Below are 25,342 nucleotides of genomic sequence, written 5' to 3' on the forward strand. Positions count from 1 at the left end.
GTAGGTGTCAATGTAAAGACACTTCTTTTCTTTAACTCACTTCCTTGTGAATAATTGATACTGTTTTTGTTGAAAAAAATCCCTAGATTCAATTTTCTCAAAAATAACTTGAATTCCACTAGGGTGTCAGTTATGTCCAAGTTGTTATCAGGTATGAACTTCATACCCTTGGAAAATATCGAAAAAAATTCTGGCTGAACTTGATGTGCACTATAGTTATAAATTTTCAATTCACCACTGACATGCAGTATCCCATCACTATTTTGTTTTAGGTTGTAATCATTGTGTACAATACTGCCGAGCTGACTGTCTTTGTCTGCCTGGGGGATAGAGCTGTTAAAACATTTGGGGTCAACTAATGATGGTACCTGCGACCCCTCCAGCCATTCCTCCCTTTCCCCTTTCGTTCTACAGTTTTCCAATTGTAATAATCTCTCTCTTCGTCTAAAAAACATTCCTCATCAGCTTGGTTGATATTACCATCCCCATAATAATTAGAATATTTTCTATCAGATGTAACTACTTTGTATTTTCTATCATTTTTTATTTTCCACCTGTAGGCGGTCCCTTTTTCGTACTGTATAATGTCCCTCTGCAGTTTCTTGCACTTCCTTTCATATGTCTTCTTGTATATACTCTCAGCATATTCATACTGCTTAAAATATAATTTCTCCCAATGTGCAAAAAGCATGTCATTCTGTATAAGTTTGTCAATCTGTTCAACCTCATTTAATAAACTACTCAGTTTAGAATCGTTGCAATCAATAATAAATAAACTTTTTACCAAATCCATTAAACATTTCGTTACACATTTTAATATTATCAGCATTCATATCAACCCCCAAGGGTTCTTTGAAGAAACGCAGACCCATGGGGATTACACCACTATCCAAACATTGGTGGAGATACATATTCTCCACTTGAATGTTTTTGACTTTGCTTAACTTGTTGCCAAAAGTGTAAATAAGTTCCTTTAGTGAAGGATGATCGCCTTCACATCCTTCATGTTGATTAACGGACCTAAAATCGTGAATGTCTTTGAAGTCTAAAGGCATTTTCATGAATTTGTCCAAATTATACCCATGGCCTTTCTCTAAACCTCCCTGTAAAGAAGACTGTAAACCAGTACCTTTAGTGTGTTTACTATAAGCCGCACTGTTCTTCTCTTCGACGGCATAAGTCCGAACAGGAGGTTGCCGTTTGGGCTTCGCGCCCGATATCAAGTATATATCCTCGTCGGGATTACCGAACATTGTAGAGGTGTTAATGATGCTTCTATGTCCAACCATTTGTTCATTTAATTCCTTCCTCGGCGAGCATTTCGACGTGAACGGAGAAGAAAATCTCCTCTGCCCATTCGGGATGTCCTCGTCGCTGCCATGACCAATAGAGGAACGGACTGTCGTCGGCACAATGAAGCTAGGTTGCACACAGTTTGTTTGCACGATAGCAGGCGGAGTAAGCAATTCCACAAGACGGGTGATTTCACCCTTGATAATTGCCATTTCTGAGTGGATTTTATCGATCTCCTCACGGGTAATGGAAGTAGATAAATTCAAGGTCTCCTGCATAGAATCCATGGAGAACGACTAGGAAAAATAAAAGTAATCCCAGTGTCCAACAACTATAACACAAAAACGCCACCGGATGGTAGCAGAAACACACCAGGAATCTGGAAACTGTGCTAGAGACAAAGTTCATTTATTTGTTACACACAATAAGGTTGAGCGCTTTCTTCAGAATACAACTGACTTCATCAGAACACTTACTACTATAACCCATTGACTTAAATACATACTACCCCATAGAAAAAAATGCCTTTTCCATCAATTAATCAATTAAATCAATGATATTAAAAAAGATAAAACACTGTCTTATGTACAAATAAATCCTATAAAACACTTCTCATGAAATTACTAAAACCATACATATTAAACAAATCTATAAACATATATATATATATATATATATATATATATATATATATATATATATATATATATATATGCCATACATGCAAATGAAATAAAAAATGAAAAATAAAAAAAATTATAAGGAGCTTCATATAACAACAAGCATATAATGTATTAGTCTCCTATTCAATGCTACATGTCATACATTATAGCCATTCTAACAATATCTGCTGCGTATAATATAACCATCTTAAAATAACTGTAATGAAGGACATCATTACAGTTGTAATACTATGACCTTATACCATTAACCTAGGTCACTGTGTGACCCTTATAATTCATAAAAAATATTCTAATAATCATGAAATCAATATAAATGTATCACGAAATATGTCTAAATATACTACCAAAACTGTGTGGAATAAACTGTGACAAATTGTTCTAAACTCTAATAAGGGGCTTGGTTGGAATCATCTCGTTTAGGCCTGGGGATGTAGATGCATCTAGCCTGATCTGCCATCTGATCTCCCTTTCCCCCACAACTGCCTTTATGCTGCCCCCCCGGGGATTCGGCATGACCACCTCCAAAATTGCAAATTTGAAACCTTTACATTGTGGATTTTTAATTAAATGCCTTGACAAGGCATTATTTATATCACATTTCCTCATACAATATGTATGGTCATAAATCCTATTTTTAAGACAGCGGTCTGTCTTTCCCACATAATAACTCATACACGTTTGACAAACACCCAAGTATACTATATGTTTAGTCAGACAATTGCCATGACAGAACTTGACCTTACTTTTTATGCTGTTGTTTAGCACAATATTGGGTACATCCAAAATATACTTACAAAAATTACATTGACCACATTTTTTTGTACCTGTTTTTTGTATTCTCTTTCCCTTGTAGTAACTAGATTTAATCTCAATAATTCTCTTCAGGTTGTTCCCTGTCTTGTGTACAAAGTGTGGTTTGTCTGGTATTCTCTCTTTAATTGACGGGTCACTTGTCAGAATATTCCAGTTAGAAATAATTGTATTTTTGACTTCTCTAATATGCCTACCATATTTAATTATACACGCCCTAGAATATTCATTGCCTGAGACACTACTACCTTTATTACTATTATTGTCATTACTATACTGATTGGTCTTGACCCCTGTTCCCAACAATTCAAGTTATTTTTGAGAAAATTGAATCTAGGGATTTTTTTCAACAAAAACAGTATCAATTATTCACAAGGAAGTGAGTTAAAGAAAAGAAGTGTCTTTACACCCTCTATGTCATCTACCTTAGCATCTTTTGAAAATGTGGTAAATGCTCAGATATACGCTTTACACAATAAATATCGATATAAAAAACGAAGTCACCAATTTAGTAGTAAGGTTATGGAGGTGGTCGAATCCTTATGTGAAAAAAACATCAGAATTATGTCAGCTGACAAGGGTGGGGGCATAGTGTTGTATGATCAGGAGAAATATACTAACAAAATATTTGAATTATTGAACAATTCGACACAGTATATAGCATCATCTTTGAACGAGGTCAATATTGCCCATGGATGCATCGACTCTTATTTAGAGGAATTCATCTTAGAAAATAGGATAAATGAAGACCTATATAAATTTTTAAAGGTCGAATTTCCTATACTTGCTACTATTACTGGTATCCCCAAAGTCCACAAGAATGTTCATGACCCTCCATTTAGACCCATAATTTCAGGCAGTGCAAGTAAAGCTTTCCCCTTTGGCCGAGTAGTTCATCACAAATTGAAGCATATGTACAACAGAGTTGAGCACATTATGAAAGATTCATGGGAATTCCTGGGCATTTTTAAGCAGGATATGTGGAGCCCCAACCTTATATTTGTCACCATTGATGTCCAGGACTTATTCTCATGCATTCCCAAAGAAGAGGGCCTAAATAGATTTAGTAACAGTATTACTAGACTTAGTGGTTTGGGGCAGGATGAAATTTCCTTAATTATGGAGTTCATGGACATCGTCCTCGACCATTACTATATTTATTTCGAGGGGGAGTATTACAAACAACAAGTTGGCGTAGCTATGGGAACAGCTTGTGCTCCCATATACGCCAACTTGGTCCTGCTTGACTGGGAAATGGAATTTATTCTAAATTCTAACTGGATGACGCAAATTAAAAGATACGTCCGATATTTGGACGATATCTTCATTTTGTGGGAGGGCTGTGAACAAGAACTATCTTTATTCATGCAATATATCAGTAATACCACTGAATATCTCAAATTTACCCATCAACATGACAACATTGGTATTAATTATCTGGATGTCTATGTATATAGTCAGGGTGAAGCATTCCAGTCTCGTATTTACAGAAAAGATACATTTAGTAATGGGTATCTGCACTTTGACAGTGCACATTCTTATAGTACTAAAAGGGGTATCATAAGGGGGCAGTGTATCCGCGCTGCAAGGATGACTTCTGATAGAGAGCATATGCTCCGTGAAATGTCATACATTGGACATCTTTTTGCAGACAAAGGATACCCCCAAGCTATGATTAAGGACATTACTTCATATGTTGCAAATGAATGGGGAAACAAGTATAAACCCCTGTTGGGAACAGGGGTCAAGACCAATCAGTATAGTAATGACAATAATAGTAATAAAGGTAGTAGTGTCTCACACATATATATATATATACATACACACACACACACACACACACAGATATATATGTATGTATATACATATATATATATATATATATATATATATATATATATATATATATATATATATATACATACATACACACACACACACACATATATATATATATATATATATATATATATATATATATATATATGTATTTTTTTATCATTTTTTCAGTTTTTAAAGTTTATGTGCACTGCATATAGTCTTAAACTTCTGACAAACTATTTAAGAAACAGCAGCAACCCAAGGCGCTCTCTCAGATGCAAGCACTTACAAAACAACACAAGATATCTTGAGAGGAAATTTACTTGCATAGCACTATGGGTAAGGGGGAAGGGCTAATCCCTAGAAAGTTTTAGATGCCAAGCAAGTAGATTTAAGACAAGTGGCTTCAGTCTTAACTAGCAAGGATGAGCCTCCTGATATCACACACGTATTTATGGAAAAAAAAGCATGGCTGTGCATATTTATTTTTCATTAAATGCTACTGTTGCTTTGCCTTTAAATGGTCTAACACTTAACTTTTCTTCTGGCACTGGACTCCCTTGCAGTTAATTTGCACACACTAGAACGTGCAACTGTGACTTCACTTCCTGCTGATGCCATGAATGAAACAGGTCAAAATGGATCAGTTCACTTACTGCCCAACAAGCAAGTAATCACAAGAAACAAATGTAAAAACTTTCAGAACTCCACCAACCACAGCAGTTCAAAACTCCAATTTCATACCTGAAGAGCATAGTTTTTGGAAATCCTTTCAACCATGTATGGAACAGTAGTCTGAAAGATTTCTTTAAATGTTAATGGGTTCATCATTGTAAAGACACCAGCAAAGTGTTCCAGAACCTCCTTCTCTTCTTTCATCCTTACTGTCTGACAATTTGCTACACGGATATAAGTTTGTCCAGTGCCTGCTATCTGAACCTGCAAGTAAAGATATTCAGTCAGAAAGAAAGAAGCAAGAAATGGATTTTGCAATTGCTCAATCCTTCAAAGATAAAATGTATTTAAAGCTGATACTTAGCAGCAGAATAATCATTACTCACAGCATTTTCAAGAAACAATCAAGTAGTTTTCAAACAGGTTTGACAGCACATTTTAATTATTGTCTTAAGTCATACAAGGTAGCCACTGCATTGCATTAAAAGTTAAATTTTCATGCTACAGCAGTCAGTGTGCATGCATGCTCTCAACACTGAAATAATTAAAACACTATGACAATATCTCAAATTTAACAGTTCCTAAACTATTAGTGCACATGGTTTGCAATAATTAAAACACTATGACAATATCTCAAATTTAACAGTTCCTAAACTGTTAGTGCACCTGGTTTGTCCACTACAGCAAACAAACTACTGTACAGGTAAGTATATTAAAATCAACCCTCCCACAAAAGACTTGTTACAAAACAACCTTAATTGATGTCTACATCACAGCACTATCACGTGAACTGTTTTCTTCTACTTTTAACTGATTCTTCCACCTTCTGTTTGTGACGTTTTGTAATAGTGGAAGTATCTACAATGTAAGGCAATGGACTTTTCCAATCACAAAGCGGTGGAAAAATAAAATGAAATAGAAGTTTGCCTGCTGAAATGCTACTTATGCTGCAATCACTATTCAATTTTTTTTTTTATTTAAGTGGTCATGTACATTCACCAGACTGGAATTGCATGAAAAAAGGGGCTATATCAGTTCATCAAAACATCTGAAGTTCGAACTTCAAACCACGAACTGCACAAACATCGAAGTCTTAGAACAGCGATTTTTTCCCAGGGAAAAAAAAAAATCATTGTTAAAAGAAACACACACACACACAACACAAGCACACCAAAACATCAATACAGATACACACAGACACACACAGACACACACAGACACACACAGACACACACAGACACACACAGACACACACAGACACACACAGACACACACAGACACACACAAAACACAAGCACACCAAAACATCAATACATACACACAAAATCCTACATCTAACCCTACACTAAACTGTACATACACTACTACCTATCCACTTACCTTAACCCAAACCCTAACCCTAAGGTCCGTCTCTATCGCACACTCACCTGACCCGCACCCTAACCCTAAAGTCTTTCACTATCGCACACCCACCTCACCCGCGCCCTAACCCTAACTCACCTAACCCGTGCCCTAACCCTAACATTCACACAACCACACACTTACCTGAACCCAACCCATAACTTCCCACCACAGTCCTGATACTCACAAAGCTACACAAACGGCCCACCAAATTCTTTCCCTGGGAAAGAATTCGGTGTTTCCCGGCTTCGCAATTACCAGTGTTCGAACTTTACAGTTCGAACATCTGGTATTAAATATTCAGCCGTTTTGACAGATTGATATAGACCCGAAAAAATTACTTTTAATGAACTTTATGATGCAGAATTCATGTATATGCAGCAGCGCAACTTTCAACCAGCATGAAAGAGGGGATTATATGGATTTAACAAGTCATATTTTTCTCTTTCTGTTCTTTACAGAAGAATATTCATTTCTGCTCCTCTCTAGTGTTCTTTATTCAGGTCTCACCCACCTGCTTATAACCAAATTATGGACAGCAGTCATCACCTTCCCAGACTTTCAGCAAGCAAAGTTCTAAGGTAGTCTGACTTAAAGTTAAAGTTAGTCAGTTGAGCAACAAAGAATGCAAAAAGATATATGCAGACAGCATATTAGAGGAACTGTATGCCTCCTAAAGTACCAGGATTCATTCTCTTCACATCTCAAAATACAGCAACAAAGCTTCCAGATGGATGCCTCATTCCACAAGGAATTTATCACCATCACGACTAAAGCCAGTAGTCAAGGTTTGCTTTTAAACATGAAATGCAAACACGGCTGGGTGTGCAGCACCTGGTATCTCAGTCATAGCACAAACTTTAGCTGAATTAGGACATAATGACAAGATAGTAACAGCTAATGGGCTTGGGAAACTAAAACATCTGCAATTTACAGGTCTCTAAGCTACCTGGAGTTAACTCACACACCCTTGTCTATTCACAATGTTAGCCGTCACAATGTCAACTCTCACTATCCTACCCAGATATTAACACCTCCATGCAAGACAAGCTCCTGAGAGACTAACATATGGATCTGCACAGCAGATGTCTCCTACAAGAGGAAGATAGTACTTACCTGGTAGATATCCAATGCTTGCATCGCATATTTAACAAGCTTTATGTAAATTTGTGTTTCTTTGGGTTGCAGCTGCTTGTTAGGAATAAACTGAGCTTCTAGGAACACACAAAAGCAAAATTACTAACCATTTCCAATACAACTCTTTTCATTAACAAACATTGAGATCACTGATCAAAAACGACTAACATAAGTGATTAGAACAAAAAAAAGGTGCTCCACTAACAAACATTTGAGAATGAGCAACATTCAACATTTCTTTTCCAGACTTTTATGACCTAAATTTAAGAAAGCAAAAAATGAATTGTCTACCTGGGTTCCTACAAGATGAAGCTCCCCCACTAGGGGGTCCCAAAAGGATGTTCCTTCACTCTCATGAAACGTCATCCAGCACAGGATTCTATCCTCATGAGTAGAGGGTGATACTCCTAGGCAAACATCTTAACCTTTCTTAACCATTTGGGGAGGGGAGTTCTAGAGGGTGACACTCCACTCTCATTGGTGAGAGGGGTTCTTACAGTACAATGTTTGATCATCACATTTAACAAGAGCTGCTCTAACTCTGGGTGGTCCTAAAGGACATTAACTTCCAGGGACTCCTAGAGAATGATGCCCCAAAGAAGAAAAATTAATGACCCCAGACAAATATGTCATTTTAATCAACAACCTGAAAAAAAAAATCTGATCCCACACCCCACTGCTCAAAATGGAACAAACTAGGAACAAGTTTTACATATCAAAATGAAGCTGATGAATTAAATATGAACACAATAAAAAATGCTCCAAGTTTTCAACAAGGTCCAGCATCCACTTTTGCTGCATCAGGAAAAGCATGGAGGTAACCAATTTATTGATGTAAACTTTCTGCTAAATAGGTCCTTTCTGCTTCACATGCATTATAAGCCCTTCTACAGAATGTTGTATAGTTTTTCCAAATGACAGCTTAGGTACTACAGATGGCCAAAAACATGCCCCCCCTCCCCCCCACACAAAGACAAAAGAAATACATTATTGCATGAATTTATTGGAAGACATGGCTTACCCACATCCACTGCACTGAACTAGTCATCTTACAGAACCATATGGCACTCTCATAAACAATGTATCAAACTTGCCAGCCACAGTGGCATGTGACACTCCACTGCACAATGTACTGAACTGGTCACTCTTCAAGAAGTATGTGATACACCCCCCGCTCTTACATAAGGTACCAAACTAACAATAGTTACCCTTAAGGGGTAAGTAGCAGTCCCCTGTACACTGTACTGAACGAGCTATCCTTCAGAGATATGCTACATTTATCTACATATTGTACTAAATCAGTTACTCTACAGGGGGTACGTGACACTCACCTACACAACATGCCAAACCAGTCACCTTTCATGGGAATGCAACAGAAGTCAATGCCCTGTACCATATTACATCCTTAAAAAAGGCAAATAAATCATCAACAGAGGCCTAGTCATGCCACCCTGCTTAAGTTAACCAAGAATCTACAGCTGTTCAGATTATAGATACACTTACTATCAGTTTATGCGCACCATTTTAAATTACAAGTGAAGCAAAGTAAAACAAAATTCAAAGTCAGGATTACAAGATTAAGATAAAACAAGGAACATATTCACCTCCTGGTGCTTTACACGATGTTATACCCCATGTAATTGTTTTCACACCACACACCAAGGTCTTCACCAAGCTCCGGCAGTCAGTAACCTGGAATGTCTGCTTGTCTTCTTTATCTTTATCTCCCTGCTTGTCAAATGCTGGCACTGGGGCAGGGGTTATAGGTGTTGCTGGGGCAGGCGGTGCAGGAAGAACAGGAGCTGTGGGGGTAGCAGGAACTCCAGGCAGGGTAGTATCCACTGTGCCAAGTTCAGACTGAGGTTTACACTTCTTGAAGATTGCTGGCAGCTGGTATCGAGCAATAGTGTGGAACTTCAAAACAAATACCTGCAACATGGACCAAGTTGAAAAAATAACTCCAAATGACAAATCAAAAGCAGAAATAAACTTGGTATACAGATGCAAACATCTGATTTCCAAGTGTGAACACCTACTTTTCACTTAGCTGCTACATTCTAAACTCATTTCATAAAACTAGAATACGCTCTTTATTCAAAACTGCAGAAGAAAACATTCTGTTTAAATAATGCCAATAAAAAGATAAATAACTCTTCACTCACAATCAAAAAAACTTTTACTACAGCACATTGCATTTTCTATCAAGTGAAATGTAAAATTCTGAATCAAGACTTCGTAGTTAATCACTGCAAAGAATAGTTGTGCAAAATCTTACCGTAATCATAGATGTCCTTCTCTTCCATGTTGCAGTATTCTAGGTGTGGGATTTCCTGCCCTCAGGTGACTCACCCGTCGGCGTGTATACAAAAGCTTCAGCTTGGTGTGCATGGGACATCGCATGTAGGGCCATAAATCAGGGGCCTTAAATGCACGCACAATCCTCAGAACTTGAAGGCCAGCAGGCAGAGAATAAGCCCCAGCAGGAGGTATGGCAGTTGTTTACAGGTTTGTGACTTGGAGACCTACTGAAATACAGGTGGCACAGGAAAGGTACAAGACCTGGGGGGACTGGTGGGCGGGAAGGAACACTGCAACATGGAAGAGAAGGACATCTATGATTATGGTAAAATTTTATACAACTATTCTATGTCCTTCTATTCCTCTGTTGCAGTATTCTAGGTGTGGGAGTGTACCACATGGTCTAAGAGGATGATAAGTTGGTGAAAGATGCAGAGGGTTGTACAAAACCCTGCAGGACTGCCCTGGCGATCGTGTCCTAGCTCTGGAAACTTGGTCCAATTTGTAATGCTTGGTGAAGGTGTGGATGGTGGCACAGGTGGCTGCTTCCAAAATGGATGCTGTGTCTAGGCCTTTCATGAAGGCCCTTGAGGTGGCCACAGCTCTAGTGGAATGGGCCTCGATTCCCCTTGGGGGTTCCTTTCTGTGGTGAGAGTAGCAGAAGCAAATAGCTTTCCTGATTCAGCATGCAATGGTTTGCATGGAGAGTGCCTTGCCCAGGGCTCTGGAGTGGAAGGAGACAAAAAGCTGGTTAGTCTTTCTGATGTCCTTGGTCTTGTCCAGGTAAAATCTAAATTGTCTGTGCACATCCAGGGAGTGCAGTATCCCCTCCCCTTCATTAGTGGGTGAGGGAAAAAAGGTGGGCAAATGAATGGACTGGTTAAGAGACATCACTGACCACTTTAGGCATAAAAGAGGGGTTGGTTCACAAGGACACCCTGTCTTTATGGAAGATGGTGTAGGGGGGACAGGATATTAAAGCCTGCAATTCTGACACTTCTGGCTGAAGTGATAGCCACCAGCAGTACAGTCTTCTATGTACACATCTGCAAAGAGGAAGGTCCAGCAGGTTCAAAGGGATGTTGGGTGAATTTCTCCAACATGTAGTTAAGGTCCCAAGGCAGAGGGATAGGTTTCCTAGGTGGTCTCATGAGCAAAACCCCTTTAAAGAAGAGCTTTACATCGAGCCTGGCCAGCAAGGGGGGTTCAAGGGGCAAGCAGGCTGAAATGGCAGAGAGGTGTACTTTTACAGAAGAATAAGAAAGGTCACTTTTTACCAATTGACACAAGAAGATTAGAACCAGGGGAATCTCGGCGGAGCTGGGCCCCCCCCCCTACTGCAGACACCATTTTGCAAATCCTTCCCATTTAGCCAGTTAAGATTTTCTGGTGGTAGGTTTCCTTGCCTCCCTTAGGACTGAAAGCATGTCCTCGGAGTAGTGGTGTCTGAAAGGGATCAAATGTTTTATCACCCACAGAGTCAGCGACAACATCTGTACCTGTGAGTGTAGGAGAGTTCCTTTGTCTTGTGACAGTCGGTCCACATTGTAGGGTAACTTGAAGTGATTGCCCTTGGCGAGTTTGTGAAGTAGGGAGAACCAGTGCTGCCTTGGCCAGTAGAGAGTCACTAACAAGACTTTTGGTTTGTTTTTCTGAATTTTCAGAAGGACTTTCTGAATCAGTGGGAATGGGGGGGGGGGGGGGGGAGAGGCATAAAAGAACTTCACCTCCCAAGAGATGTTGAAAGCGTCCACTCTCCATGCTAGACGGGAGCGGGTTTTTGAGCAGAAGGTCCGCAGTTGCCTGTTCTGGGGGGAGGCAAACAGGTCTATTTGTGGAGCACCCTACCGGTGGACTATGTCTAAGACGACCCCCTTGTTTAGCATCCATTTGTGTTGAGCCAAAGAGGTCCTGCTCAAGAGATCTGCTTGGTGGTTGTTCTGTGAGGGGATGTAGACCGCCTACAGGACTAAGTTGAGCTGGGAGGCGAAGTCCCATATCAGCAGGGATAGACTGCACAGCTGACATGGCTTTGTTTCTCCCTGCTTGTTGAGGTACCACATCATTGTGGTGTCGTCAGTGACCATCTGGAGCACCCCTGGAACCAGAAGGGGGGAGAAGGTCTGTAGAGCTAAGATAACTGCTGTCATTTCCCTGATGTTGATGTGTTCACCCTGAAGAGAGGGATGCCATTTTTCTTGAATCTTGTAAGAGGCCAGAGTTGCTCCCCAACCTGAATCTGAGGCATCTGTATGCATAACTTGGGTTGGGTGGGGGCTGCAGTGGGAGCCCTGGGTTCAATTGCACTTGCTGGATCCACCAGTTGACTTCTGTTTTAAGACAGGGAAGAAGGGGGGTGGCCTGCTCTATGGGATGTAGGTGCTGGGACCAGGTGTCCTTCAGGAACCACTGCAGCTTGTGCATGTGCATTCTTGCCAATTGTAGCATGGGGATGGTTGCTGCCATTAAACCCAGGAGACTAAGAAAATGCCTTGCCGTCACCTTTCGGGATAGTAGAGCTTCCTGGAAGTGGGAAATTAAAGAGAACCTTGTCCAGAGGTAAAAAGGCCTTCATTGAGTCTGTTCTGATTCTGCAGCCGAGGACAATCTTCTCCTGGCATGGGATCAGAGAGGATTTGGGGAGGTTGATGGTGAATCCTAGTTCTGCAGAAGGGACATGGTGAAATGCAGATGCTTTAATACAGCATTCCTGGACTCCGCCAGAATCACGATGTTGTCCAGATAAGGGTAGACTGAGTTCTGCAGAAGGCAATGGCTGGGGGTAGGCACTTTGTAAACACCCTGTGGGCCGTGGAGAAACCACATGGCAAGGCAGTAAATTGGAAATGAGAGGAAGGGCCAGAGAAACGCAGGAATTGTCTGTGGGAACTCCTGATGGGTATGTGTGGGTAGGCTTAATTTAATTCTAGGGTGACCATTGAAGGCCTTGGTTGGAATGAGAGGCAGCAGGGTGGGGAGACAGCATTTTGAAAGAGGGTACCTGAAAATGTAGGTTTAGAAAGAACAGATCTAAGATGGGTCTCCAGGGGCCATCTGTTTTGGGGACCAGTAAGAGATGGGAGTAAAACCCTTTTCTTTCTTGTCCTGGAGGAACAGGTTCTATGGCGCCTAGCTTTAGAAGATCTGCCAGAACTTGTGGCATGAGATGGGTCTGGTTTTTGGGGAGGGAAAGGATGCCTCTTCTGGGTGGCTTCTATCTTCAGAATACGAAGTACCCTTTTTGGATTATGTTTTATTGGCCATTTTGGGTCAATTCCAAACTCCTTGATCTCCCTCTCTTAAAACCAGATTGCCTCGTGGTTTTGACGTCTTTTCAGACTTGTTGGCTGTTGGGGAAGCACCCACCAAGAGGAGAAAACGCTGAGAGAAGAAAGGAGCCACTTTTGAGATTTTAAGTATTTTTCTTCAGATTATTTGCCCGCCTACTTTGAGCATTTCTGGCTTGTTAAACTTGATTTCTGCATTGGTAACTGTATTTAGAACACAACCTAGAGCAGTTTACTGAATTTCCTGTTTGCACTTATTTTTAAAATCGTTTTTTTCTTAAAACTTGCATTTTATTTGTCTCTGGCCTAGCACTCAAGTGTGGGGTCATTTACTGCACTGTTATAACTTGTTGATACTTGTGAACCTCTGCTATCTTTAAAAAAAACAAAAAAACTTGCTTTTTTCCCACTTTTCTGAGATTTAAAAAAGTTCAGTTACAGGCTTGCTGTTCTGAACTGTTTGTAAGCTTCTTGGAGGCCATTTTTTGCTTGGGCTAAAGGGAAGTCTCTCTGTTCATCAGTGGCAGTGATAAACATTGAGCAGCCTGCCTGCCCCTGTGGGAGTGGTTACTGCCTTGAAACTGTAGTTTTATTGGCCATTTTGGGTCAATTCCAAACTCCTTGATTTCCCACTCTTAAAACCCTCTTTTGTGCGTTTTTGTGCATAGCGCAACAACGGGCAGCGCCGCCTACTTGGGTTTAAACTATTCCTGGCTCCACGAAGTCTGCTCTTCACTTTTTCCCTTAGAACTGCTCTATCTCTCGAATTAAACACCATATTCTCATTCTAAGGCCCTTCACTGGTCCAAATAAGTAATCTTACAAGTTAGCACTATTAAACCATAAGCACTACTTACTCTTATACTCTCTGCGATTACCTTGACCCCTACTGGTCCGTCTTAATTCAGTTTCCCTATATTACTCTAGCATGTCCAAAGGTCAGTCAATGGTTTCCTCTCCAGTCCAGCTGGTGAATCTGGGAATTTTGAGGCAATGTTACAACTGTCTCATGTACACGGGACAACCCTCTCCTCCTCCAAACAGGTTCAAATATATGTGAGAGATGCAACCATATAGCCAAACTGGAAGCTGAGCTCTCTCATCTCAAAACTGGTGAAACCAGTCAAGAGGAGAAGGTAACCTCACACAACACAATTCCAGTATCACATAGTCCCACCACATCAGCGAACCAAACACATAAATACACAAAAACATACTCAGAGGCTCTAAATAAAAATCTACCTAAGCAACAGAGACCTCCAAAGCAGACATCCAAGCAAACGCTACCCCAAAACAAAACATGCACAACACATAGCCCACAAAGACAGTGTGCCAAGCAGCCACAGCCCTTAAGGCTGAATAACACACCTGATACTCTTGTAATAGGCGACTCTATTGTCAGACACACTGACGTCCCGCTCACCAGGCTGAACAAAGAGAAGGTCACAGTGAGCTGCCTGTCGGGTGCTAGGATCCGCCACATAACGCAAGCACTCGGGTCACTCCAAAGCAAATACAAATATGACTCAGTCATCATACATGCTGGTGTGAATGACCTGAGACGTACCTCCCTGGACTACATGAAAAGAGACATAGAGGAGCTCTCTGATCATGTAGCCCAGGCCGGTATGACCCTGACCTTGAGCAGCATCTTACCCTCACCTAGAATGATGCTACAGTACAGACACAAAATGATCGATTTTACCAATCGGCTAAAATTTTGGTGTCATTCAAAGGGGATCCAATGTCCGTCAGCCTGGGATGACATGCTCGACAAGCCACGTTGCTTCGCTAGGGACGGCTTGTACCTGTCACCACTGGGCTTTCGGATATTGGCAAAGGCTCTTGCCACCCCCATAGTGCCTTTTTTAGGCAAGGCTCAAAAGTCAAACCCACCTCCATAGACAGCACAAGGAACAAGAAACTAAGGGTAATGCTGCTAAACGCCAGAAGTCTTAACCTCAAGATGCATGCACTCGAAGCTCTCCTCAGTATGGAGAACACTGATATCTGTGCAGTGACAGAAACCTGGTTCAAGGCTCCAGAGAGCACCCCAGCACTTCCAGGTTATACCTCATATCATGCTTTTCGGCCCCAAAACCCGGACCGAACCACAAAAGGAGAGGGAGTTTCCATATTTATCAAGGATATCCACACCTCCAGGTTAGTGGCATTGCACGAAGTATCGGAGATCATCCATGTGCACAGTGGGCAAGACTGCTTTTCAGTTTATAGCATCCTACAGACCACCCTCTCAAAGTCAGGAATCCCACTCGGCTTTCCTGAAAACATTGGAGAACAAGAAGATCTCTCCGAACACCATTATATTGGGCGACTTCAACTACCCAAACAGACTGGGAGCACTACTCAAGCCCCAGCACCTTAGCCCAAAGGTTCCTGGAAATTATAAATTCAAATGCTATGGAACAACTAGTCACCACTCCCACAAGAGGGGATAACATACTAGACCTGATCATTACCAACATGGGTACTCTATGCTCCATACCAGAATATATCCCTCATTGGTATGATCAGACCATAAATTAATTTCACTGGATATCCACATCCCGACCCCACCCCCAACCCAGAAAACCACAGTGAAAAACTTCTCAAAAGCGAACTTCACACTTCTCAAAACCGAAGTGGAATCCTTCAAGGCCCCAGGGCCAGTGGAAACTACGACCAAAACTGCAGAATCCTATATAAACGCATTCTACGGACATCTCCAGGAATACATGGATCATGCTATCCCAAACATAACCAAGACCCAATCATCCAAAGGCAGGCGTCCAGTCTGGTGGACCCTTGCCATAAATAAACTGTACAACAGAAGGAGGAAGCTACTACATGAGAGCAAATTCTTCGAGAGAAAAATTGCACAGGACACTAAAGACAATCATAAGGCTTTTTTCAGTTATGTTAGGAACTTGGGATGCAACTCCCAGACTTGTTCTGAGTTGATTCTAAACGACAAAAAATACACTGAACCCACAGACATCGCCAATATCCTGGCAGACAGATTCAGTGCAAACTTCTCCACCCCTTCCCCCCCAAAAGAGCAAGTATCTATCCCGGCAGAGGGATGCCTCCCAAACATCTCTGATGCTCAGGTGAAGGGCTGTCCTCTCCAAAGCAAAAAACACTGCTTCCATGGGACCAGATGGCGTCCCGGGTGGCGTCCTACATGAACTCCAAGAAGAACTAACCCCTCAAATAAAACAGCTGTACAATCTCAGCCTCACTACAGGATATGTGCCCACAGAATGGCGTACAGCAACAGTGGTCCCACTCCACAAAGGTGGAGCCTCTAATGACCCTGGAAACTATCGCCCCATAAGCCTGACTAGCCTAGTCTGCAAGGCTATGGAAAGGATCATCATGGAGCTCATAAACAAAGACACTGGGGACCTACAGACACTAGATCCTAACCAATTCGGCTTCGTCAAGGGCAGATCCTGCCTTTTGAACCTGGTCGACTTCTTTGAAACAGTCACCAAAGCCATAGATGAAGGGAAGGTAGTCCACACAGCCTATCTGGACCTAGCAAAGGCATTTGACACAATACCCCACTCGGGCATCATAGATAAGCTATCCAGCTTAAATATAAACCCCTATGTCACAAGATGGGTCGCAAACTGGCTCAAAGACACAACCCACAGAGTGAGAGTTGCTGGAGCCATGTCAGACTCGAAACCGGTCCCAAGTGGCATCCCACAAGGTTCTGTCCTGGGACCGCTCTTGTTCGGTATATACTTTTCCGAGGTACAGGCCAACGTGGGAGGACTATGGCTCACCAAGTTCACAGATGACTGCAAACTGCGCACCATAATCGACTCTCCAGCTGACACAAACATCCTTCAAAAAGGTCTCAAAGAGACGGATAACTGGTGCCAGAGCCATGGTCTAAAGCTAAATGCCAAAAAGTGTATAGTCATACCCTTTGGCAAAAACAATGTGCCCACAAATTACCATACAGGCGGTAACCCATTAAAGTACAGAGAAAGTAATTAGAGATCTGGGGACCCAAGTTGTTAGCAATCTCTCCTTTGACAACCACATTGCCAAAGTGGTTAGAAAGACCTTCTACATAGCCCACCTCATCATGAAAGGATTCACATCTAGATCAAGAGAGGTAATCGTGCCCCTTTATTCATCCCTCATCAGGCCTATCATAGAATATAATTCCCCTTTTGGGATGTACCTTACCAGACACCTGCAGCAATTAGAAAGACCCCAAAAGTACCTCACCAAGAGGATCAAGGGACTCAAGCAGATGCCATATGCTGCTCGGTTAAAAAGCTCTACTCAGTTGCATACCGCCTACTTCGAGGCGGTCTATGCCTGACATATAAAGCTATGTCCAATCCAGAATTAATGGACATGCTCCACCTCAGTAAATCTAAATCCCTTAGAGCCACACGCTCGAGGGACTTGAACCTCAGCACAGAAATAAATAGAACTTGCTGGAGGGACAGATTCATAACCCAGAGGCTCCCTTCGCTCTGGAATAGAATTCCAATTCATGTTAGGCAGAGCACCTCACTGAATCTCTTCAAGAAGAATCTTGATGAGTGGATGGGGGATCGTAGGTTTGTCCCGGGGATTACTTCAGTGTCACTATTAGACAGAGGCACAGTAAACTAAACTTTAAAAAGGGCACAGTATACTCAAACCAAGGGGTGGCATAAGCCAAACAAAATTGGGCTAGGCTTGTAATTGCCACAGGGCAGATAGCCTAGTATGAACCTATGAACCCAAGACCCACTGGTCTGAAGTGATGGATTCCCAAAGGGGGAGATGGTGGGCAAGGCAGTCACGCATTACTGGGGCATCCTCTGTCCTGAAAGGGCTGTCTGGGTTGCTGTGGTGGAGCAGAGGATCTGGAGATAGCAGGTTTTCTAGCCCCTTCTCCTGCACCTGGAAGAGGAGGTCTGTGGAATACGTCTTACAAAGGTAGCTTTAGCAAGGTAGTTCCTATACTTTGGTATGGACGACACCAGCAGGTGCTCAATGTGCTGGAGTTATTTGCTTTTTTCTTGCAGATTTTTAAAAAAGGTCAGCGGATTGTTTTCCGAAAAGCACATTGTGATCCAAAGGGGCGTCCTGGATTTTGGCCTTGAAGTCCTCGGGGAGGTTCTGAAGTCTTAGCCATGAGCATCTCCTGAGGGCTGAAGCAGATGATGCAGACCTGGCGGATGCTTCTGCAGCAGTACAGCTGCACCGGATGGAGTACCTGGCTACCTGTTGGGCCAAGGAAAGTTTGGATGAGATGTCTGTCTTGCTGGGACTGTCAGGCAAGGCAGCCAGCATGGAGGAGGCTTGACAGACCAAGTCTAATGCATACTTGGTCGTGTGGGTCTGATAATTTATGGCTCTGAAAGCCAAAGGAGAAGTGTACACCTTCTTCCCCATCTTATCCATATACTTACTGTCATTGTCAGTGGGTAGCAGGGAGGCAGATGGCAGCAGTCTAGATTGCTTATCTGCCGTGGTGACAATAACAGCTGGGTCCGCCAAGGATGGCTTAACTAAGAATTTGTGATCCTCTGGTACTTTATAGAAACAGTCAGAATGCTTAGGGGCCGAAGGCTGGGAGTCAGGGGCCTTAGAAGCCACTTTGAAGACATCCAAGTAAGCAGGCAGAACAGGGGGAACTGCAGAAGGGGAGAGAGATTCCACTTGCAGCAGTTGAAAGTACCTTTTTTGGGTGCCTGTCATTTGGGAAGTATACCATTTAAAGTAATCCATCTCGGTGATGATCTCACCAAAAGTAATGTCCTCAGGGGGAGAGTTCCCCTCCACAGATTCCTCATCCAGAGAGTAATACTCCTGGGGGGAGGCAATCTGGGAAACATAAGAAATGGACTCCTCTGATGATGAGAAAGAAGAGTAATGTTCTTCTTCCCTGACCTGAGGGGTCATGGGAGAGAAAAAGCAGAGACAGGCCTAGGGCTCAGAAGAAACAGGGTGGAGGTGGCTGAAGCTGAAGGCCTTAGGGCTATGAAGGCCTGCATGAGAGAAGAAGTGAAGGCCTGCCAATCCAGTGTGACTTCAGAAGATGTGGAAGTATGTTTACTTTTCTGCTTCTTTTTGGCTGGAGAGGATGTAGAGAGGCCTGATGTCAGGTCTGGAAATTAGCACATCCAAGGTCTGGATCCCTTCCGGAGGTACCACTGAAACTGGTCCCCCCTCGACCTCGATGGGCGATGTCTAAGTTAGCTCCAGGGACGTGCCAGTCGGCTGCGAAACAGCTTCCTCGAGGGATGTCGCTGCAGTTGACGGATCCTCAGAGCGCGCCTCAACCCCTAGATCGGCAGTTGGCAGTGCGTCGGGAAGCAGAGCGGCAGGCAAAGAAGGCCTGGGAACCTTGACCTTCTTGCGCGAAGGTTCAGGTGCGGCCTCTGATGCCGGATCCATCCTAAGGGCTAACTGTTGAGGCATTGGTTCTCAAGACAGAGATTTAACGCTGCTAGCCAGCTGTGCAAGGTCTTAGGCACAAACGACTGACAAATAGCACATGAGAAGTGATTGTGTTCCCGTCCTAGGTAAAAAAACACACCTGTCATGGGCGTCCTTATGGGGTAGCAGGCGCCCACATTGGCACTTTCCCTTTTTTTCCTGACATTAGCTAAAGGCTACAGCAACCAAGTGTTAGCTAGAACGATCGTCAAAAATAACATTTGAAACCCAATGGGCTACTTATCTTTAAGATGCAACATCTGTGAAGAGGCGATCGTACGATGCGAATGCTGTCTATGGCTGAAAAGTTCTGAGGATTGTGCATGCAGACGTCACATTTACAGCCTCTGGTTTATGGCCCTACATGTGACGTCCCACGCACACTACAGCAGCCAAGCTGAAGCTTTTGTATAGAAGCTGATGTACGAGTTGCCTGAGGGCAGGAAATCCCATACCTAGAATACTGCAACATAGGTATAGAAGGACATCTTAACATTCAAGAACCAATACATATCCCCTGGGATTCATTTGTTTGTCTGGAACTTTGTTTCATGAAGTAAAGACCGCTCTCTCTTCTGTAAACACTTCTGCAGATGTACAAATGTGAAGCTTACAACCTACTGACCCTTCAAGAAATTCGACTGCTGTAACCTCAAGATTAAATTTTCTAGACACACTTTCAAAGAAGTAACAACTCTGGTGGGGGAACAGCCTTGCAGCTATTCAGCAAAAAGCAATTTAGGTTTCAACCACAGTACAGGAGACATCTTCCAGTAATTTACAGGAAAAATAAATCCTAAACTGGGTAACAGGCCAACTCAGCTTCACATGGATGGGAAGCCCGTTCCATAGGAGGGGCAGTCTCTGAGACACATCTGTCTCGTCACACACCAAATTCAGGTCCCTAGACCTTTTATTTCTGGTACTCTGACTTATGAATATTTAGGAGATTCATAAGTGTGGGGTTTGCAGAATGCCTTGCAAGCCAGGCACAGATCACCCCTCAGCAATCTATAGGAAACTGAGTAGAGGGAAAGCGCTTTAAGATATGCATACGGCAAGTTTGTTATGCCTTGTATTCTTTTCATAAGGAACCTCTGATGTCACTCTAGTTGATGCATATGCCTGGTCAGGTACACACCCCAAAGGGAGCACTCTGCTCTATGATTAGTCTGATAAGGGCAGAGTACAGTACAAATAAACTGTAAAGTACTCAAACCATGTTAAATTCACGTTTACAAACACTGTACATCACATTATACTGTTAAATTCCTGCCTTCTCTTAAACTTCATTTCTCCTCCAAAACATTTTTCTGGATGTATTTTTCCCACAATTTCCATTTTTTCCATGTAATTTAGTCTTACCCTTTTCTAAAGATCCCACTTCCTGCTCTTTTATCTCTTTTATAATATTCAGTACTTCAAGTACAGTCGATTTAGACTTTGATTTCTATTTTCTAATAACTGCTTTTTTGGCAGCCACCAGAATTAAGTTCAACAAGTCCTTACTATGTCTAGGCAATTCAGTTCCTGTATCCTAACTAAAAAAAAAAATGTTTTAGTTACATTCATTTGCTGGACCACTATTCCTGACAAGAGTACTCTAGAGTTTTTTGTTTTACTGCCAAGTCATCACACTCCAAGAACATACGTGTCCAGGTACTGCTTTCTTCCTCAACACACCTCCAACACTTGCCATCTACTGGAGGAAAACATCTTTGTAGTCTGCTTGGGATATACAAGTATCTATGCAAACATTTCCAAGCGAAGATACTAAATCTTCCAGATTTTGTTGTATGTTTGGGAGCCATACATGTGTCCACCCATTGTCTCTTCAAGAATTGCTTTTCTAATCTCTCTTCCCAATCTTTTTTGACCTCCTCTGATTGATTCCTATAGTTATTGTGCAATATTTTACATGCCACACTAAATTATCTCTTTTTTGATAGCAGTTTCTGTTTTAGGTTCAATTAAAAACTCAATAGGTCTTATTTAGGATTCCTGTATCTCTCTTTGTCCATGTCTATACTCCGATATCAATCCCCGACATACCTTTCCACTTCTTAGCACAAGAAATCTGGACAAAGCGTAAAATAATTAAGGGGGGGCAAAGGCTCAAAAATAGATTTTTAAATATTGCTCTTATAAACTTAGAAAGTTTCTAGAACAACAGGGTTTGTGTCAACATGCATTTTCTGAAGGAAATAAAGTCTGAAACTCAAACACGTGCCATTATTTAATTACTTCAATCCTCAGAAATTTACCAGAAAACTACAAATTTCCCGACTAACATATCAAAATACGAGGCAAAAATATGGATATTCTGCAAAAATCTGGACAGTTGGTAGGTATGGGCCCTGATCGGAAAGGCAATCATTAACCTGGTATCCAAATGTACTCTTGGCCTCCTCCCATACTATTACCTTTCTCTCTCTATTTGTTCCCAATATCTTAGTTTCTTTTGACATCTTCCTCCGACAAATTCTAACTCCCTTTTGCCTATTCTCTGTAAGCCTAATTGTGGTCATCCTTATCAGCAGAATCCCTCTCCATTCCAGTGTTTGCTTAGGTCTTAGTATGCCTTCTGCTACTTTATGAATATGTTATTCTGTATGACTTGTTATTATCCTTAAGGACCTTCACCCAAAATCCCACTCATTTCTTGAATTGCCCCCCTGCTTCATCATTATCCCTTTCCATTTTGAACTGTAGCTTTCAGCTTGTGTTATATATAACAGCCTTAACTGTGCAGCTCTAAAATACCCCTACAAATCAGGTAATCCTAAACCTCCTTGTTCTATTGAGAGAATCAACTTATGCCACTTGACTCTTGCCCTCTTCCCCTCCCAGATAAAATCTTTCAACTCTATTAATCGCTATCCACAAATTCTCCTCTGGTTGATAAAACTATGCCTGACCAGTACATAAAACGAAAGGGGCTAAAAGCATTTTATTGCTTGTATACTGCTATCCATATCCATAGACGACAGCTTCCAGTTTCTAAGTTTTTGTATTACTGTTTGTTTAGTCTCTTCGCATACATCTTTAGCTGCCGTAACAGACTCCTTTTTAATTCAAACTCCTAAATACTTCCATTTTTATCATGGCCCTATAAATATGGGTATTGCTGAACCAATTTGTGTGTGGGTACAGAATTTTCACCTGTAGCCTTTGTTTTACCTTCATTAATTTTATACAGAAAAAAAAATGGAACTGTCTCAGAATGTTTCACAGCACTGAGATGTTCTTTTCTGGTTCCATCAGGTACAAAATAATATCATCTGCAAATAAAGTCAACTTTGCTTGACAGTGATGTTAAAGTAAGAAAGCTTTTTTTTTTCAACTCTAATGTGCCTAGAATTTATACTGAAACAAGATTAAAATCTAAGCAGTACAAGATCTAATCTTCACTGCTACGAGAAAGAGGATGAACTGATCATGAGTATACTGAATTATGGTGATCCCCCGGATGTTATGCAGGTGGAAGTGTACACTAAAATTATATAAAACGACAAGTTTCCTTGCATTTGAGATGACCAGTGTTATGCAACGGCAAAGCCATTAGCTGGTCATTTTAAACTACCAGCAGTGCTCTACATTTAGAGATAAACTGTCAGTCTGTAGGTGCATGACAGTAATCAAGAAATGACTGAACAGTGAACTTTGAGGCATCTGTAAAGGGAAAACACAAGCTAGTTCTTAAAGTAGAAGTCACAAGCAGTTCAATGAAAATAACTGCGATACATTGACGAGAGTACAATCAGAGGCACTTGTTTATAAATCATTTCAGTATAAAATCACAACAATGCAAAATGTATTCATTTAATGGCAGCCGGGACACACTTTCTTAAAGCTAAAAATCAGTTAGAGTATGCAAGTGGTTTTCCACATATGTAGGGAAGATGACATGGGACAAGAATGCATGGTAGGAGAAATGGATGGAAGACAGAGTCAAATGCATTTTCAGCATGATTAAACAAAACTTTAGAATGGGTAAAGCCAGTGGGTGCAGCTGTCTGTTTGGGGCAATTGTCCATATATAAGAAGGGGTATTTACCCTTTTTGGAAAGTGTATAGAATTGGGTTTGTTTACTGACAGCAAAAAAAAAATGGGAAGTTAAAAATGAAAATGTACATTCTTAAAAGTGTTTACTGCAATTATAATGTGACATGGGTACAAACAGAGACCAGAAACTGCAAATGCATACAAGATTAACCTGCCATAGATTAATACATCCATATAAGGTGCAAGTTGAAAACATATACTCAAAAACAAATGTCCTGTAGAATATGAGGAATTAATAGCATAAGGGAGCTTTGAGCAGCCTATCTGTCCCTGGAGGAGTGGTTTCAGGCCAGAAATTAGTAGTTTATTGGCCATTTTGGGCTAATTCCTCTCTTTTTCCCTGCTGTAAAACCCACATTTGCAAGGTTTTTGTGCTAGTATACAGCTCAGCAAGCTCCTGCCTGATACACTGCAGAGTTCTACAGCAGCAGAGAAACAAAAGAGAGACTTTGGAGTGATTAAGTATCATTTTTCTGCATTTTCTTGCTGCCTTTAGCTAATTCCACCTAAAACGCCAATTTTCTAGAGTTTCTGTGATTTAAAAAGCTTGTTTCAGCTACATATTGTACTTGGCTTGGGTTGGGTGAGCCTTCTGTGTGGAGTCTGCATGTCCTCCCCGCAGTCAAGTGGGCGTTCAAAAGACATGCATTGAATGGGCGTGCCTTCGTTGAAGGTTGGGCATCGAGCTGGCAACTTGACACCATAAAAACCAACTGCCAATCATTAGCAGACCGGAGTTCCGCTGTGGCGACCCCTAACTGGGAAAAGCCAAAAGACAAACAACAACAACACTTTACTTATTTTACTGCCTGCACTTTAACAAAGTCATTTTTGTGTTTAAATTACCTGCTTAACTGTTGTAGGCTACACACTCAAGTGTGATAGCCATTTCTGTGCATTTAAAGTGTTTTTTTTTTTTTTTTTTTTTATTGTATCTGCTTTATTTTCTGAAAAAAAAAAAAAATATATACTTGATTTCTCGCGTTTCTATAGTCTAGTTTTCAGGTTAGTGCTGAATTAAGGGCTGTGTTACAAGTTTCTGTGTTTGCCCATACCTTACTTGGATAGAAGGAAGTTTCTCTGTTCACTGTGAGAGGGAGCTTTGAGCAGCCTATCTGTCCCTGGAGTAGTGGTTTCAACCCAGAAATTAGTAGTTTACTGGCCATTTTGGGCTAATTTCTCTCTCTTTCATTTCCCTGCTATAAAACCCGCATTTGCGCGGTTTTGCGTGCCGGGCAGCGCCGGTTAGCTAGGGTATAGCTATTCCTGGCACCACAAAGTCTACTCTAATTTTTCCCTTGAAATTAGACAAACTTTAACTTAAGCACTCAGACCATTCACTTCTCATCCCGTCACTTGCTCAAAACTCATAGCAAGCACTAATAAACCTTAGCACTAGACCCCCCTATACT

The 25,342-nt window shown here is 41.5% G+C and overlaps 1 protein-coding gene across 1 annotated transcript in view; it reads right to left on the bottom strand.

Annotated features, from left to right (window-relative positions):
• LOC122816707 (transformation/transcription domain associated protein) overlaps positions 1-25,342 on the bottom strand; it is a gene marked incomplete in the record, with an annotated part of 2,794,447 nt that overhangs the window by 2,301,361 nt on the left and 467,744 nt on the right. Inside the window, 3 exon segments of the mRNA XM_044089697.1 lie at positions 5,352-5,546; positions 7,800-7,897; positions 9,425-9,749. Of these exon segments, the coding sequence (XP_043945632.1) occupies positions 5,352-5,546; positions 7,800-7,897; positions 9,425-9,749 (618 nt within the window).

Source organism: Protopterus annectens, chromosome 12.part0 (genome assembly GCF_019279795.1).
Source record: "Protopterus annectens isolate FY-2018-M chromosome 12.part0, PAN1.0, whole genome shotgun sequence".
In the NCBI taxonomy this organism is placed as follows: Eukaryota; Metazoa; Chordata; order Ceratodontiformes; family Protopteridae; genus Protopterus; species Protopterus annectens.